Below are 17,797 nucleotides of genomic sequence, written 5' to 3'. Positions count from 1 at the left end.
CTCTCTGCTCCTATGATGCTGCTTGGCCTGCTGTGTTCATCCAGCCCTGCACCTTGTTGTCCAGGAGTAGGCCATGTGGCCCCTCGAGCCTACTCTGCCATTCAACAGATCATGATTGATCTGACAATCTTCATGAACACGTTCCTGTCCCTTCCCCACAACTCTTGATTCCTCTATCGATCAAGAATCTATCCAGCTCAGCCTTAAATATACATGAGGATTCTGCCTCCACAGCTCTCTATGGCAATGAGTTCCAAAGACTCTCAACCCGCTGAGAGAAGAAATTCACTCCTTTTTTTAATTCATTCATGGAATGTTGGCGTCGCTGGCTGACCAGTATTCATTGGCCGTCCCTAGTTGCCCCCTTGAGAAGGTGATGGTGAGCTGCCTTCTTGAACCACTGCAGTCCATGCGCTGTAGGTATTGCAGGATTATTGTAGAATTCCAGGATTTTGACCCAGTGAGTGTGAAGGAACAGCAATATATTTCCAAGTCAGGATGATTAGAGGCTTGGAGGGGGAAATTGCATGTGGTGGTGTTCCCATGTATCTGCTGCTCTTGTCCTTCTAGATGGAAGTGGTCGTGGGTTTGGAAGTTGCTGTCTGAGGATCTTTGGTGAATTTCTGCAGTGCACCTTGTAGATAGTACACACTGCTGCTACTGAGCATCGGTGGTGGAGGGAGTGGATGTTTGTGGATGTAGTGCCAATCAAGCGGGCTGCTTTGTCCTGGATGGTGTCAAGCTTCTTGAGTGTTGTTGGAGCTGCATCCATCCAGGCAAGTGGGGAGTATTCCATCACACTCCTGACTTGTACCTTGCAGATGGTGGATAGGCTTTGGGGAGTCAGAAGTGAGTTATTTGCTGCAGTATTCCCAGCCTCTGACCTGCTCTTACAGTCACTGTGTTTACATGGTGAGTCCAGTTGAGTTTCTGGTCAATGGTAACCCCCAGGATGTTGATGGTGGAAGATTCAGTGATGGTAATGCCACTGAAATTCAAGGGGAGATGATTTGAATTTCTCTTGTTGGAAATTGTCATTGCCTAGTATATGTCAGGTGTAAGTATGTGGGAGGTGTGTACATAATTCTGTATAATACTTTGTAAAGTATTATGAATCCATAGTAAAAACTGGAATAAATTCCACTGGGTTTGTAGTCTCCTGTCACCAGTTCAGCCAGAATCTACAGCCTTTGACAAAGTACTGCATTGTAGACTTAAAGAACAAACAAAGAACCAAGAAAATTACAGCACAGGAACAGGCCCTTCGGCCCTCCAAGCCTGCGCTGATCCAGATCCTCTATCTAAACCTGCTGCCTATTTTCCGAGGATCTGTTTCCCTCTGCTCCCTGCCCATTCATGTATCTGTATAGATACATCTTAAATGACGCTATAGTGCCCGTTTCTACCACCTCTGCTGGCAACACGTTCCAGGCACCCACCACCCTCTGCGTAAAGAACTTTCCACACATATCTCCCTTAAACTTTCCCCTCTCACCTTGAAATCGTGACCCCTAGTAATTGAGTCCCCCACTCTGGGAAAAAGTTTCTTGCTATCCACCCTGTCTATACCGCTCATGATTTTGTAGACCTCAATCAGGTCCCTCCTCAACCTCCGTCTTTCTAATGTAAATAATCCTAATCTACTCAACCTCTCTTCATAGCTAGTGCCCTCCATACCAGGCAACATCCTGGTGAACCTCCTCTGCACCCTCTCCAATGCATCCACATCCTTTTGGTAATGTGGCAACCAGAACTGTACCCAGCATTCCAAATGTCATCGAACCAAAGTCCTGTACAACTGTAACATGACCTGCCAACTCTTGTACTCAATACCCCGTCCGGTGAATGAAAGCATACCGTATGCCTTCTTGACCACTCTATCGACCTGCGTTGCCACCTTCAGGGTACAATGGACCTGAACACCCAGATCTTTCTGTGCATCAATTTTCCCCAGGGCTTTTCCATTTACCGTATAGTTCGCTCTTGAATTGGATCTTCCAAAATGCATCACCTCACATTTGCCTGGATTGAACTCCATCTGCCATTTCTCCGCCCAACTCTCCAATCTATCTATATTCTGCTGCATTCTCCGACAGTCTCCTTCACTATCGGCTACTCCACCAATCTTAGTGTCATCTGCAAACTTGCTAATCAGACCATCTACACCTTCCACCAGATCATTTATGTACTCATTAGTAAAGTTAGGTCACATGGGATTCAGGGTGAGCTTGGTAATTGGATACAAAATTGGCTTAATGGCAGGAGACAGGGAGTAATGGTGGAGGGTCAACACAGTGTGGAGCTTGAGGAACACCGCAGATCAGGCAGCATCAGAGGAGTAGGAAAGTCAACGTTTCAGGTCAGGACCCTTCTTCAGAATCAAGCAGGCTGCTTTGTCCTGGATAGTGTCAGGAGCTATACACATCTAGGCAAGTGAGGAGTATTCTATCACATTCCTGGCTTGTGCCTTGTAGATGGTGGACAGGCTTTGGGATTCTGAAGAAGGATCCTGACCCAAAACATCGACTTTCCTACTCCTCTGATGCTGCCTGGCCTGCTGTATTCCTCCAGCTGCACACCATGTTGACTCTGACTCCAGCATCTGCAGTTCTTGGTACCTTTGAGTAATGGTGGAAGGTTGCTTTTGGGAGTGGAGGCCTGTGGCCAGCGGTGTTCCACAGGAATCGGTTCTGGGTCCTCTTTTGTTTGTCATTTATATAAATGATTCAGATGAGAATATAGAAGGCATGGTTAGTAAGTTTGTGGACAACACCAAAATTGGTGGCACAGCACACAGTGAAGAAGGTTTTCTGAGATTACAGAGGGATCTTGATCCAATGGGTCAATGGGCTGAAAATTGGCAGATGGAGTTCAATCTAGATAACTGTAACATACTGAGTTTTGGTACAACGAACAAAGTTAGGGCTTACACAATTAATGGTAAGGCCTTGGGTAGTGTTGTAGAACAGAGGGACCTAGGGGTGCTGGTACATAATTCTTTGAAGTTTGTGTCACATATAGACAGAGTGGGTCAAAAAGACGTTTGGCACACTTGCCTTCATTGCTCAGTCCTTTGCGTATAGGAGTTGGGAAGTCATGTTGAGGTTGTAAAGGACATTGTTGAGGCCTCTTCTGGAATACTGTGACGAGTTCTGGTCGTCCGGTTACAGGAAAGATAGTATCAAGTTGGAGAGGGTTCAGAAGAGATTTACCAGGATGTTGCCGGGTATGGAAAGTTTGAGTTATAAAGAAAGGCTAGATAGGCTGGGACGTTTTTACTTGAGCACAGGAGGTTGAGAGGCGACCCGATAGAAGTTTATAAAATAATGAGAGGTACAGATAGAGTTAATGATAGTTGCCTTTTACCTAGATCAGGGGATTTCAAGACTAAGGGCACATTTTAAGGTGAGAGGAGAGAGATTTAAAAAAGGCATGAGGGGCAATGTTTTTACACAAGAAGGTCGTTCGCGTGTGGAATAAACTTCCGGAGGAAGTGGTGGATGTGGGGACAATTACAACTTTTAAAAGACATTTGGACATGTATATGAATAGGAAAGGTTTGGAGGGATATGGGCTGGGAGCAGGCAGGTGGGATTAGTTTATTTTGGGATTATAATCGGCATGGACTGGTTGGACTAAAGCATCTGTTTCCGTGCTATGTGACTATGGTGTGGACTAAATATTACTTGTCACTTATCAGTGAACCTTCCATCACTTTACTAATGTTCGAGAGTAGACTGATGGGGAGGGTGTTGCTGGGTCGGATTTGTCCTACTTTTTGTGTCCAGGATATATCTGTGCAATTTTTCACATTGTCAGGTAGATGCCAGTGTTGTAACTGTACTGGAACAGATTGGCTAGGGGAGCAGCAAGTTCTGGAGCACAAGTCTTCTGCAGCACAAGTACTATTGCTGGAATGCTGTCAGGGCCCATAGCCTTTGCACCATCTAGCGCCTCCAACCCTTTCTTGATACTACATAGAATGAAATGAATTGGTATCTGTGATGCTGGGCACCACTGAAGGAGGCTGAGATGGATCATCCAATCAACACTTCTGGCTGAAGATTGCTGCGAACGCTTCAGCCTTATCTTTTGCACTGATGTGCTGGGCTCTTCCATCATTGAGGATGGGGATATTTGTGGAGCCTCCTCCTCCAGTGAGTTGTTTAATTGTCCACCACCATTTGCAACTGGATGTGGCAGGACTGCAGAGCTTAGATCTGATCCATTGGTTGTAGGATCCCTGAGCTTTGTCTATCACTTGCTGCTTTCGCTGTTTGGTGTGCAAGTAGTCCTGTTTGGTGGCTTCACCAGATTGATACTTCATCTTCAGGTATGCCTGGTGCTGCTCCTGGCATGTCCTCCTGCACTCTCCATTGAACCAGGGTTGATGCCCTGGCTTGACGGTAATGGTTGAGTGGGGGATATGCCAGGCCATGAGGTTACAGATTGTGCTGGAGTATAATTCTGCTGCTGTTGATGGCCCACAGCGCCTCATGGATGCCCAGTCTTGAGTTGCTGCATCTGTGCAAAGTCTGTCCCATTTAGCACGGTGATAGTGCCACACAACACGATGGAGGGTATTCTCAATGTGAAGGTGGGACTTCGTCCCCACAAGGACTGTGCGATGGTCACTCTTACCGATACTGTCATGGACAGATACAACTGCAGCTGGCAGATTGGTAAGGATGAGGTCAAGTCTGTTTTTTCACTCTTGTAGGTTCCCTCACCATCTGCCACAGACCCAGTCTAGCAGCTATGGCCTTTAGGACCCGACCACCTCGATCAGTAGTACAAGCCACTCTTGGTGGTGAACATTGAAATCCCCCACCCAGAGTACATTTTGTGCCCTTGCCACCCTCAGTGTTTTCTCCAAGTGCTGCTGAACATAGAGGAGAGACTGATTCATCAGCTGAGGGAGGACGATATGTGGTAATCAGCAGGAGGTTTCTTTGCCCATGTTTAACTTGAAACTATGAGACTTCATGGGGTCTGGGGTCAATGTCGAGGATTCCCAGAGCAACTCCCTCCCTGACTGTATACCACTGTGCTGCCCACTCTGCTGGGTGTGTCCTGCCGGTGGGACAGGACATATCCAGGGATGGTGATGGTGGTGTCTGGGACATTGTCTGTAAGGTATGATTCTGTGAGTATGACTATATCAGGCTGTTGCTTGACTAGTCTGTGAGACAGCTCTCCCAATGTTGGCACTAACCCCCAGATGTTAGTGAGGAGGACTTTGCAGGGTCAATAGGGCTGTTTCTGCCATTGTCTTTTCCAGTACCTAGGTCGATCCCAGGTGATCCGTCCAGTTTCATTTCTTTGAACAAAAACAGAAGTTGCTGGAAAAGCTCAGCAGGTCTGGCAGCATCTGTGACGTTAAAAACAGAGTTAACATTTCAGGTCCGGTGACCCTTCCTCAGAACACGGCTCATTCACCGTGCTAATAAGAAACTTTTTATTTTCCTTTCAGGCATCAAGGCCCACAAGATGCAACAACTCAAAAATACCCATGGCCCTCTGGAACCTTCCTCTCCTCCCCTTCCCTCTGACTCCATCTCCTCTCCTAGCCCTCTTCCTGTTGGTTATTCACCATCCCGCCTAACCTTCTGCTCCCTGATACTGAATGCTCCGTACTCAGCAAAGGCCTCAGCTTTATCCCTCTGCGTCCCCACCTTAACGAATTTTGGGCACGACATGACGCTGAACTCTTCTTCCACCGTCTTCGCCTCCGTGCTCCTTTCTTTGGACAAGAGTCCTCTTCCCATCCCACAGACTCCTTTGCCGAGTTCCAACACTCTCCCTCCACCTGGACCCCTCCCTCCGGCCTTTTACCTACACTCGACCTGTTCATTGAGAACTGCTGACGTGATATTAGTCGCCTCAATTTCTCTGCCCCCCTCACCAAATCTAACCTATCTCCCTCCATGCACTTAGATCTAACCCTGACTTTGTTATTAAGCCTACCAATAAGGGTGGTGCTGTTGTAGTCTGGCGTACCCACCTCTACATTGCAGAGGCTGAGCGCCAGCTCTCAGATACCTCCTCCTACCTTCCTCATCATTACACATCAGGCCTTTGTATCTACGTGGTAACTGATCTCATTTCATCCGGTGATCTCCCTACCTCTGCTTCCAACCTGATAGTCCCCCAGCCCCACAGAACTCGCTTCTACCTTCTTCCAAAAATCTACAAACAGGACTATCCGGGCAGACCCATTGTTTCAGACAGTTCTGAGGAAGGGTCACTGGACTCGAAATGTTAACTCTGTCTTTAACGTCACAGATGCTGCCAGACCTGCTGATCTTTTCCAGCAACTTCTGTTTTTGTTCCTGATTTACAGCATCCTTAGTTCTTTCGGTTTTCATTTCTTTGAGACTTTGCAGGCACCAACTTCACTTGATACAAATGAATGGCTTGCTAGGCCATTTCAGAGAACAGTTGAGAGTCAACGACATTGCTATGGAGTCTGGAGACACATGCAGGCCAGACAAGTTGAGGTTGGCAGATTTTCTTCCCCAAAGGAGATTTGTTAGCCAAATGGACTTTTTTTCCTGACAAGCGACAATAGTTTAATGGTCATCGGTACATTCTTAATTCCAGATGTTTTTTATTGAATTCAAATTCCGAAATTACCCATGGCAGGACTCGAACTCAGCTCCCCAGAACATTGTCTGCGTTTCTGGATTAACTGTCTAGCGATAATACCACAAAGCTATTGCCTTCCTCTCAATCTTAAATTGGTACCCGTTTGTTCTGAGACAATGCCCTCTTGTCCTAGACTCTCCCAAAAGTGGGGAAACATCCTCTCAGCATTGACCCTGTCAAGCCCCTTGAGAATTTGATATGTTTCAATGAGATCACCTCTCATTCTTTTAAACTGCTTACTATTTACCATTTCTTAACTTTGGTATCAACAACATTGTTTGAAATTTTAGTCTGTATTCCATTACATATTTATGCTCATTAAAAAAAAAGTGGTCCCAGCACTGACTGTTTCGGAACGCCATTGTCTATAAAACAACCTATTAGCATGTTAGAATATTTTATCCAAGCTGGCACTGATCCTTTTGCCCCTTGAGCCTCAGCTTTCGAGAACACATACTTTGTATCACTTACTTTAGTTTAGGCTTTGGTGTGCTGAGAACACTTTCATTGTCCTCCATTTCCGGGCCACTGTCACTAGGATTGTAAACTTCCAGGCTTTCATACAGTAGATCAAGGTCCTCCTCTGCTTCCTGGGTCTGGTCCACAGGATCAGAATCCAGCACCTTTCATACAAAACAAATCAATCACATTTTAGCAATCAGAAATCACACAGCTATTTCAATCTGTCCTCTGGTTGAGTGGGACTCCACACTTGTGTCCCTAAGAGCCAGCACCATTTTAGTTGACAGCATACATGCCTCTGAATTAGAAGGTTAAATTCCCTGTCCAAAACACAAGCTCAAAGATTTTGGGGCTGACTTCAAAGCTAGGACAAGAGGGCAGAGCCTCAAGATTAGAGGGAGCAGATTTAGGACTGAACTGAGAAGGAATTTCTTCACCCAGAGGGTTGTTAATCTATGGAATTCCTTGCCCAGTGAAGTAGTTGACGCTACTTCAGTAAATGTTTTTAAAAAAAAGGTAGATTTTTTTTTGAACAGTAAAGGAATTAAGGGATACGATGAGAACGCGGGTAAGTGGATCTGAGTCCACGAAATGATCAGCCATGATCTTATTGAATGGCGGAGCAGGCTCGAAGGGCCAGATGGCCTACTCCTGCTCCTAGTTCTTATGTTCACTGCGGCGCTGGAGGAGTGCTGAAATGCCAGAGGCAATGGTTTAAATTACATGTTAAAGAGAAGCTCCATAGGTTCTGACCATCACTTTCACATCCTCCCTGGCTACAGGCAAGTTGCTGGAGGACTGAAGGATAACTAATGTGTACGCTGCCTAAAATATGAAGCCGAACTGTACGAAATAATCATACATCAAGGTCAGAAGTCACACAACACAAGTTATAGTGGTTTATTTGAAATCATAAGCTTTCAGAGCATCACCCCTTTCTCAGGTGAAGAGAGAGAGTAGCAGCCAGAACACAGAATTTATACGCAGAAAAATCAAGGGCAGAGAGATCAAAAGATCATACAAATGATGAGAGTGGAGTATCGAATGATAAGTCTCTGCAGGTGATCAATAGTGTCAGATGATGTGAGTAAAGTATCCACAGCTGAATAACAAGTGAAGGAATGACCTTTAATCCGATTAAATGAGGCAGAGTGATAATACAAAAAATTAAAAATAAGGTGGTGCTGCAGACGAAGCATATGACTGGAACAACATGATAGGTATTAGAGTCGCATGCCGAGGGTCATAGAGAAACAGAGACACAGACACAAAGAGACAGGGATAACTAGGGCCCATGCAACACTGTTGACCTGAAGAAGGTAAGGAGTTAAAAGAGAAGTTGTTCAGGGCAAGGACGAACTCAGTCAGGTGGAGGAGGGTGGTGGTGGATGGGACAGTTCAGGCCTTTTTTCCAGGAAGAAGTCAAGATCCCTGAGGCCATCCTGGTGGGGGATGGATGTGTAAAGGGATTGCATGTCCACGGTAAAGAGGAGGCGGCTGGAGCCAGCAAACTGGAAATTCTGAAACTAATGTAAAGCAAGGAAAGGAAAGAATCAAAGTCGAGGTAGGACGAGATGAGTTCTGTGGGGCAGGAGCAGGCAGAAACAATGGGTCTGTCAGGGCAGTCATATTTGTATATTTTGAGAAGGAGGTAGCAACAAGCTGTGCAGTGTTGGGGGATTATCAACTTGGAGGCAATGGTGGGGAGATCACCGGATGAAATGAGGCTAGTGACTGTTGTGGACTCAATAGCATGGTGTCCCATGGTGGGGTCATGGTCCAGGAGGAGATATGAGGAGGTATCTGAGAGCTGGCGCTCAGCCTCCACAATATAGAGGTCAATACACCAGACAACATCAGCGTCACCCTTGTTGGCAGGCTTGATGACAAAGTCAGGGTTGGATCTGAGAGTACGGAGTGCAATCAGTTCAGAGGGAGATGGGTTTGAATGGATGAGGTGGGGGGAGCGGGGGGCAGTGAAATTGAGGTGACCAATGTCAAGTCGCTAGTTCTTGATGAACAGATTGAATGTAGGCAAATGCCCAGAGGGAGGTTTCCAGGTGGAGGGAGAGTATGGAGGTGGGTGAAGGGATCTCTGTGACTCTAGTCCGAAGAAACAGGTACAGAGGTGAAGGTAACCGAAGAAAAGTTCAATGTCATATTGTGCCTGAAATGTTTTAAGGTGGGGGCACAGAGGGATAAAACTAAGACCTTTGCTGTGTACAGAACGTTCAGCACCAGAGAGCAGAAGGTCAGAAGGGATCACCATCAGTTTGTTCAGTACCACTCACAGTGACTGTAATCCCACCAAGTTCCTCTTCTCCTGATTTACAGCACAGGTTACTCAGCTGGAGTATTGTGTACAATTTTGATCAACACCTCACATGGTTAGAGGGTACACAAGATAAAGTACAGAGGCAATTTATGAGGGTGTTGCCAGAAGGGGAGACTTTTATCCAGGAGGAAAGGTGTTGGAAAGGCTGAGGTTGTTTTGTTTGGGACACAGGAGGCTGAGAGATGATTTGATCGAGGTGTTTAAAATTACGAAAGGCTAAATAGATTACATTAGATGAATGTACAATTGGGTAAATAAGAAGACGTGGATTTAAAGTAATTGGCAGAATGAATAGAGGGTTACTGAAGAGAAAGTATTTTGTCCAGAGGATAGTGGGGATCAGGAGCTCACTGCCTGAAAGGATTGTAGATCTGGAAACACTCATCGAATTTTAAAAACACGTGTGTATGGGCCTGAAGTGCTATGAAGGTATGGACCAAGAACAGGAACAAAGATGGATAGCTGCCTTTTGGCTGGCAAGGAGACACTGGGCAAAATAACCTCCTCCTGTGCTGTAAATATTCTAAGTTAGCACACCATAGTGAATAGCTTTCACAGGTTAACTTGCAAGGGGCGGGGGGGGTGGTAAATGTCCTTCATAATTTTAAAATATTCTATTAAGACACCTGAAGAACACCATTTTTCCCAAAAGATATGAGTCTTACTCCTCAACATTCCCTCAGAACTGAAAGACTCAATGCCCATTAACAGTGATGATGTTGCAATTTTCTAGCAGAAAGAGGTCATTCTGAGCACTCTGTTAGAGTAATCTCTTTGGTACAATCATCCACTTCCCCACTCTCCCCATCATCCTATTATACTGTGTTTCAAATATCAACTCATTCTCTTTTCGAAAAGCACAACACTTTGTTTCTACCTCTTGCTGTGGGAAATCATTTCACGCTCCAATAATCCTCTGTGTAATGATACTTCTTCTAACCATTCCCCTTATTCAGTTGACAACAACTTAAAAGTGTTCACCCTTTAACCAATTCTTTAACAGGAATTTACTCTTATAGTGTGCATTTAATTTCGTACAATATCCCAGGTGCTTAACAACAATGATGGCAATTAAAGACAATGTTGGCATTTCTTTTGGACACTGAGATGCAGAAGGGGAAAGCAAGAAAGGTGATTGAAAGGTTGGTCAAGTAGCATTTTTAAAGCAGAGACAGAGGCATAGGGAGGCATCTACGGGACTGAGGCCACTGGTGGAGTAATTGATACAATGTGGAAATCCCTCTTCAATATTCAAAACCATCTTCGTAAATTTGCCTTCACCATCCTGCTGTAGTGGGAACAGTCCCGATTTTATCTGCCAAAAGCAAACTGAACCTGCTTACAAAAATCATGATGCAGGAAAGCTACATTCATGCAGATGTTGGAACATTACGAGTTAATAATCAAACTGATTTAGAACAGGTTTTCTTAGAAAAACAGTAAAACAGCAGAGTAGTGAGAGTGAAGGATGGCTTCTGTTTCTCCCAAAAGTCTGAGTATTATCTGCAAGGAATGACTTTACAGGCAAATAAGCTCCTGGGACAACATTGACCATGAGTGATTAATGTACAACGTTAGTGATTGTTTGAGTAAATATTGACAGATGGATCAATTAACCATAGTATAAAGTTAATGCTTAGTCAAATGGTCCCTCAATAAAAGTGGCTTTTCCTAAAATGATCTGAGGGCAGATAAATCATGAGGTCTTATCTGTAAAATTTACTGTTGAAGTTGTCACATAAATGTGTAAAGAAGGATGGTTTCCCAGTGTTAGATACAAAGCTCAAAGAAAAGAGAGACCCACAGAGACCGCATTGATCAACTATTCCATACACTTCAACATCAAGTGCTTTGTGCTTACTCATGCTGCGTCTTTGTGAGCTGTAGAAGGAAGGAGGTTGACCCAACAGTTGATCCAGTACTACGTACCTCATCAGTTACTTTGAATCTCTTCAGCAAGGCAACGAATTTCTGTTTAAAGTTTGGTTGCTAAGTGGGGAGAAGAGAAAAGGAAAGGGTGTGAACTGAGGCTGTGATTGTCAGTAGGATATAGCAAGTAGGATATAGCTGGACACAGTGGGCTTCAGCACCAAGGTTTGGCACCTTCAAGTGACAGGACATAGGGACAATCTCACATTTCTAATTTCAGCCAAGCTTCTACACCACAGGGATTCGACAGTAGGGAAGAGTGAAGGGATCCTCACCGATGTGCCTTTTAGAGCCCATGTGAGGAGGGTTCATTACTGATTCTCACTGGTTTGCTTGATCGAAATAAAGTGATCCAGGACTTTCAGAAGAGTGGACGTGGCCCAAATGGAGAAAGTGCTTTATTGCCACTGGAATTTGTATTACATAGAACATAGAACATAGAACATTACAGCGCAGTACAGGCCCTTCGGCCCTCGATGTTGCGCCGACCTGTGAAACCAATCTGAAGCCCATCTAAACTAAACTATTCCATTATCATCCATATGTTTATCCAATGGCCATTTAAATGCCCTTAAAGTGGGCGAGTCTACTATTTTTGCAGGCAGGGCATTCCACGCCCTTACTACTCTCTGAGTAAAGAACCTACCTCTGACATCTGTCCTATATCTATCACCCCTCAATTAACACAGATAACATGTTCCTGTTCCCTGAAACCTTTCAAGCTATACAGCTGATCATCCAGATGTTTCAGTTAAGTCTCACACATCCATTCATTATGCCTGAGCAGTACATTGGGTCATTTCTCCCTGAGATAGAGAATCTGGAGATGTGCAATGGGATCCTGGTATAGATTGCCGGGATCCTGGTATAGATTGCCGGAGGGGGCGGTGATATCTTTGATCTTTGAACACTGCTCCTGATGGTACACTTCCCAATCTTTTCTCAGGACCATCTCCACTCAGCCAGCTTTGGAATAAGGAAGATTTGGGAATATTTGCTGCGGCTAGAAAGGGTTGAATGAGGGGCAGGTTCACATGGCATCCTTTTGACCCAGAGAGGTGGGGGGAGAGGTGTAGGGAGGGGGGCTTGGATCCCTAGAACGAAGACAACTGCTGTTGCAACGTGAGCAGCATTGGAAGGGTTGAGAATTTCTCTTCATCCTGAGGAGGTGTTGGTAATGATGGGCCACCAGTGATTGATTTTGGTGGCCTTTCTAGCCCAAGACCATAACCACTGAGCTTCTTGTACAGTGGCGTCTAAGTCTGGGGTTATTTGTGAGGAGGTGGGGGCTGCTTGGGGAGCTAATGGGTATTTGTCATCAAAGTGATCAAAAACTGATGTGACATTTCTGTGTGCTCTCCCCTTCCTTTGCCTCCTTTTGTGGCCACCACATGAGGTCAGTTACTCAGGGTCTTTCTGCCTGTACTGCAGCACCTCTATGAACAACAGTTGTAGCCCTGACTTTCTCAGATCACACTGCTCAGGTCTGATTGGAAGGGCTGGTTCCCACATCCATATCCATCACCCTGATCCTGGTGGATCCAATGATGCCAGTCGAGGGCATGTGGGAAGGTTCTGCTCTGTGCAAGTGCCATTGTTTGGGGAAGAAGACCAATTCCTGCCTTTCCTCGTGCAAACTGAGCACTGTTTCTTTCACTTTGTGCTGCTTTAGCGTAAATATCCCGAGTATGAGTTACCTTCCCTTTTACGGAATGTCATTCACAAAGGTTGACAGCTTCAGACTGAATGATATGTGCGTATGTTTCTGATCAATGATCTGGCCCAGCCTAAACAAATTAGCAGTGGAGATATAGGTGAAGACTCACTTGACTCTATCTAAACCAAGAACTGCCCATTCCCAGTGGCTGGGCACATGGTCCATTTTAACTGATTTATTAGGATTAAGAGTCCAGCTTTAACTACCATTACCCGTGTCATTGAGGTTGTCCGGATCATTTTCCGTCGGGTCTTCTTAGTTTTTCTCAGCTCATCATCTTCATCATAAAGATCCTAAACACAAATTAATGCCATTCTTACATGGAATTACACTGAGGCTGCAACATATGAATAAGTCATTTGGCCTCACCGGACCATGCTTGTACAATATTTATGTTGCCCTCAAACTTCGTCCCATCCTTCCTTATTTAACACTTTCAATAGAATCCTCTATTCCCTTCTCATTCAAGTCTCGATCCACCTTCTCCTTAAATGCATCTACTCTCCTGCCCTTCAGCTGCTGTTTGTGATAGTGAGTTCCACGTTCTCATCACTCTCTTGAGTAAAGAATTCATTTTGGAGTCTTTTTCACAAAATAAAAGCCTTTGCAGTAGATTATTAGCTAGCACCTAAACATTCAGGTCAAGGATGCATTTAACTCTAAGGAAATGATCCTATCAGAATAATCTGCACTCTCATCATTTACAGCTCAGATAAAGGGCATATGCTCATTTTCGCCCGTGCCACCTCTTACAGTGATCTTATTAGTCTCCCTCCCTTTGCTCTTTCCATGTAAAATTTCCCCTTCAAGTATTTCTACAAATCATTTGGAAAATGATTAGCAAATCTGCTTCTGTTATCCTTTCAGGGAATATAAAAAGAAGATTTTTCATGTCACCCCGGTCATATTGCCAATTGTCTTCAGTCTGTCTCCACAGGTTACAAACCCTCCTATCACTGAAAACAATTTTTCGTTATTTCTTTTGCTATTTAAGACGGAGATAGTTTAAACTAATAAATGCGGATGGGGGAAGTCAATACAGTTTCAAAAACAAGTGACATGACAGAGTGTGAAGGAGCAATCAGGAATCCTACTTCAGGCATGGCAGATAATGCCAAGAATGTAAAAAGTGTATTGAATAAACTAGAAGAGAGAAATAATTAACAGGTGAATAAATCGTCGCTGCTGACGGACAGGTTACAGTGTACGGCCCAAATAAGAGTTTAATGTATGAATACACAGAATGCAAGGAATAAATTAAGTGAGCTGCAGGTACAATTTAAAATGGGAGATGACAATATAGTAGCCATTACCGAAACATGGCTATAGAATGGTCGGCACTGGGAACTAAATATACCAGGATATAACGTTTACAGGATGGACAGTGTGAATAGCAGAGGGGTTCGATACAATGTGGAGCTGGAGGAACACAGCAGGTCAGACAGCATCCAAGGAGCGGGTAAGTCAATGTTTCGGGTCGGGACCCTTCATCAGGACTGGCGAAGGGGAAGGGAGCTCAGGAATAAATAGAGGGAGGAGGGGTGCGGCTGGGGGAAGGTAGGTGGGATGGTGATAGGTGAGTGCAGGTAGGGGTTGGTAGAGATTGGTCAAGGGAAGGGTGGGGCGGACAGGTGAGAAGGAAGATGAACAAGTTGTGTCAGGTCAAGGAGGGTGGGGATGAGAGGGAGGGCTGGACATGGGATAAGGTCATGGGAGATTTTGAAGCTGGTGAATTCTATGTTGAGGCCATTGGGCTATAACCTCCACCCTATATACATACCACCCACCCCACCAATCTCCAAATCCAACGCATCATCGTCCATCATTTTCGCCATCTGCAATCAGACTCTACCCACCAAAGTGATAATTCTTTGCCCACCCCTATCTGCTTTCCATAGGGACCGCTCACTCTGCAACTCCTTGTCCGCTCCACCTTCCCCACCAACCCTTCCATCACACTCGGCACCTTTCCCTGTAATTGCAGGAAGTGCTCCAACTTACCTACATCACCCCCTTACCTCCATCCAAGACCCCAAACCATCATTCCAAATCCAGCAGGGAATCACCTGTACATTTTCTTACCTGGTCTATTGCAACCATTGCTCACGATGTGGTCTCCTCTACATCAGAGAGACCAAATGCAGCCTTGGTGACCAATTCACGGAGTATCTGTGCTCTGTATCTCCAATCAACACCACCTTCTGGTTGCCAGCCATTTCAACTCCCCTCCCACTCCCTTGGTGATATGTCCATCCTGGGCTTCCTCCAATATAACAATGAGGCCACACGTAAACTGGAGGAACAACACCTTATATTCCACCTCGGGAGCTTACAATCCAATGGCCATTAACATAGAATTCACCAGCTTCAAAATCTCCCGACCCCAACCTCAACCCATGTCCAGCCCTCACTCTCATCCCCGCCTCCGTGACCTGACACAACTTGTCCATCCTCCTTCTCACCTGTCCGCCCCACCCTTCCCATTGAACAATCTCCATTACCCTCTACCTGCATCCACCTATCACCATCCCACCTACCTTCCCTCTATTTATTCATGAGCTACCTCCTTGCCTCCCTGGTCCTGATGGAGGGTCCTGAGCCGAAACATCAACTTTCCTGCTCCTTGATGCTGTCTGACCTACTGTGCTCCTCCAGCTCCACGTTGTATTGACTCTGACTTCCAGTATCTGCAGTTCTTGCTATCTCCAAGCAGAGGAGGTTGAGCAGCTTTACTGATTAGAAACAAGATCACTTCAATTAAGGGAGGTTATAAAGAGAGGAAAACACGTAGTGGAGACCTTGCAGGAAATGGCAGGTCCCTGGGGAGTGTTGTTGAACGGAGAGATCCAAGGGTGCAGGTAAAGTGGTATCACAGGTAGACAGGTTAGTGAAGAAGCCATTTGGCATGCTTGTCTTCATCAGCCAGAACACTGAGTACAGGAGTTGGGAGATCATGTTATGGCTGTACAAGACATTGGTGAGGCCACTTTTAGAATACAATTGTCGTTGCCCTGCTAGAGGAAGGACGTTATTAAACTGGAAAGGTTGCAAAAAAAAATTACAACAATGTACCAAGACATGAGAGTTCAAGTTATAAGGAGAGGCTGGGACTTTATTTTTACTGGAGCGTAGGAGGCTGAGGGGTGACTTTATACAGGTTTATAAAATTATAAGGGGCATGGATACAGTGAATAGTCAAGGTCTTCTCCCAGGATAGGGGAACCTAAAACTAGAGGGCATAGGTTTATGGTGAGAGGGGAAAGATTTAAAAGGGACTTGAGGGGCAACATTTTCAAACAGAAGTTGGTGTGTGTATGGAATGAGCTGCCAGAGGAAGGGGTAGAGGCTGGTACAGTTACAATATTTCAAAGACATTTGGACAGGTGCATGAATATGAAAGGTTTGGAGGGATATGGGCCAAATGCAGGCAAGTGGGACTAGCTTAGTTTGGGAAACGTGCTTGTCACGGATGAGTTGGACAGGAGGGTCTGTTTGCATGCTGTATGGCTCTAAAACATTGCCAGTTATGGAACAAGCAGCCAGTTTGTAAAATTTTACCATCTGACTGCTTCCTTTTACAAAGAACTGGCTATGAATCATGGTGTAACAACTTTAATGGAGCTAGACAACACGAGGCAGGACAGGCTTCTGTTTGATTAACCCTGGTTTTTAAGCAGGGGAAATGCTGAGACTAGGGGAGAGGAATTCCCTGCTCAGAATCCAGCACAGCTGATACCTTTAGGTCCATTTCATGAACGGGCAGGCAGTAGTCATCATGGTGCAAACATGATGTTTCCTGGAAATGGCTATCCTGGCTAGGACCCATGAGCTTGTGAGGAGGCCGAAAACGGCTCTCCACTGACAGTGCACATGCAGCTACAGAATTCTCCATACCTGGCTGGGAACTGCATCATCACTGCCTTCCTGTTCTGAGGAAAAACTGTCGTCTTCATCCTCAGAGTAATTATCAATGTCTGGAGATCGATCTGCAATATGTTGAAGAAGATATTCTTCAGGACATAGCAGTAAATAAGCAGATTCTCACCAAATGCACAGTATAACAACAGTGTGACTGAGAGGGAGGAAAGGGAACCTCTATCTGACATAGATAATGGGTGATAGGGACATTATTCTCTCTCAGTGCTGGGCGAATTACTCTCTCTCAGTGCTGGGTGAATTAGTCCCTCTGTACTGGGTGAATTACTCTCTCTCCGTGCTGGGTGAATTACTCCCTCTCCGTGCTGGGTGAATTACTCTCTCTCAGTGGTGGGTGAATTACTCTCTCTCAGTGCTGGGTGAATTACTCTCTCTCAGTGCTGGGTGAATTACTCTCTCAGGGCTGGGTGAATTACTCTCTCTCAGTGCTGGATGAATTACTCTCTCTCAGTGCTGGGTGAATTAGTCCCTCTGTACTGGGTGAATTACTCTCTCAGTGCTGGGTGAATTACTCTCTCTCAGGGCTGGGTCAATTACTCTCTCTCAGTGCTGGGTGAATTACTCTCTCTCAGTGCTGGGTGAATTACTCTCTCTCAGTGCTGGGTGAATTAGTCCCTCTGTACTGGGTGAATTACTCCCTCTCCGTGCTGGGTGAATTACTCTCTCTCAGGGCTGGGTGAATTACTCTCTCTCAGTGCTGGGTGAATTACTCTCTCTCAGGGCTGGGTGAATTACTCTCTCTCAGGGCTGGGTGAATTACTCTCTCTCAG

General features: G+C 45.3%; 1 protein-coding gene across 1 annotated transcript in view; it reads right to left on the bottom strand.

The window, feature by feature from the left end:
• LOC109937996 (phosphofurin acidic cluster sorting protein 1-like) overlaps window positions 1–17,797 on the bottom strand; it is a 164,840-nt gene that overhangs the window by 61,996 nt on the left and 85,047 nt on the right. Inside the window, exons 6-9 of the mRNA XM_048596611.1 lie at window positions 16,986–17,077; window positions 13,304–13,384; window positions 11,375–11,434; window positions 7,120–7,271 (exon numbers count right to left, since the gene is read on the bottom strand). Coding sequence (XP_048452568.1) covers window positions 7,120–7,271; window positions 11,375–11,434; window positions 13,304–13,384; window positions 16,986–17,077 — 385 coding nt within the window. The remainder of the gene's footprint in view (window positions 1–7,119; window positions 7,272–11,374; window positions 11,435–13,303; window positions 13,385–16,985; window positions 17,078–17,797) is intronic.

This window comes from Rhincodon typus, chromosome 5, assembly GCF_021869965.1.
Source record: "Rhincodon typus isolate 14 chromosome 5, sRhiTyp1.1, whole genome shotgun sequence".
Taxonomy (NCBI): Eukaryota; Metazoa; Chordata; class Chondrichthyes; order Orectolobiformes; family Rhincodontidae; genus Rhincodon; species Rhincodon typus.
Note: the sequence above shows the minus strand (reverse complement) of the source record. Positions and strands in the feature narration are given on the sequence as shown.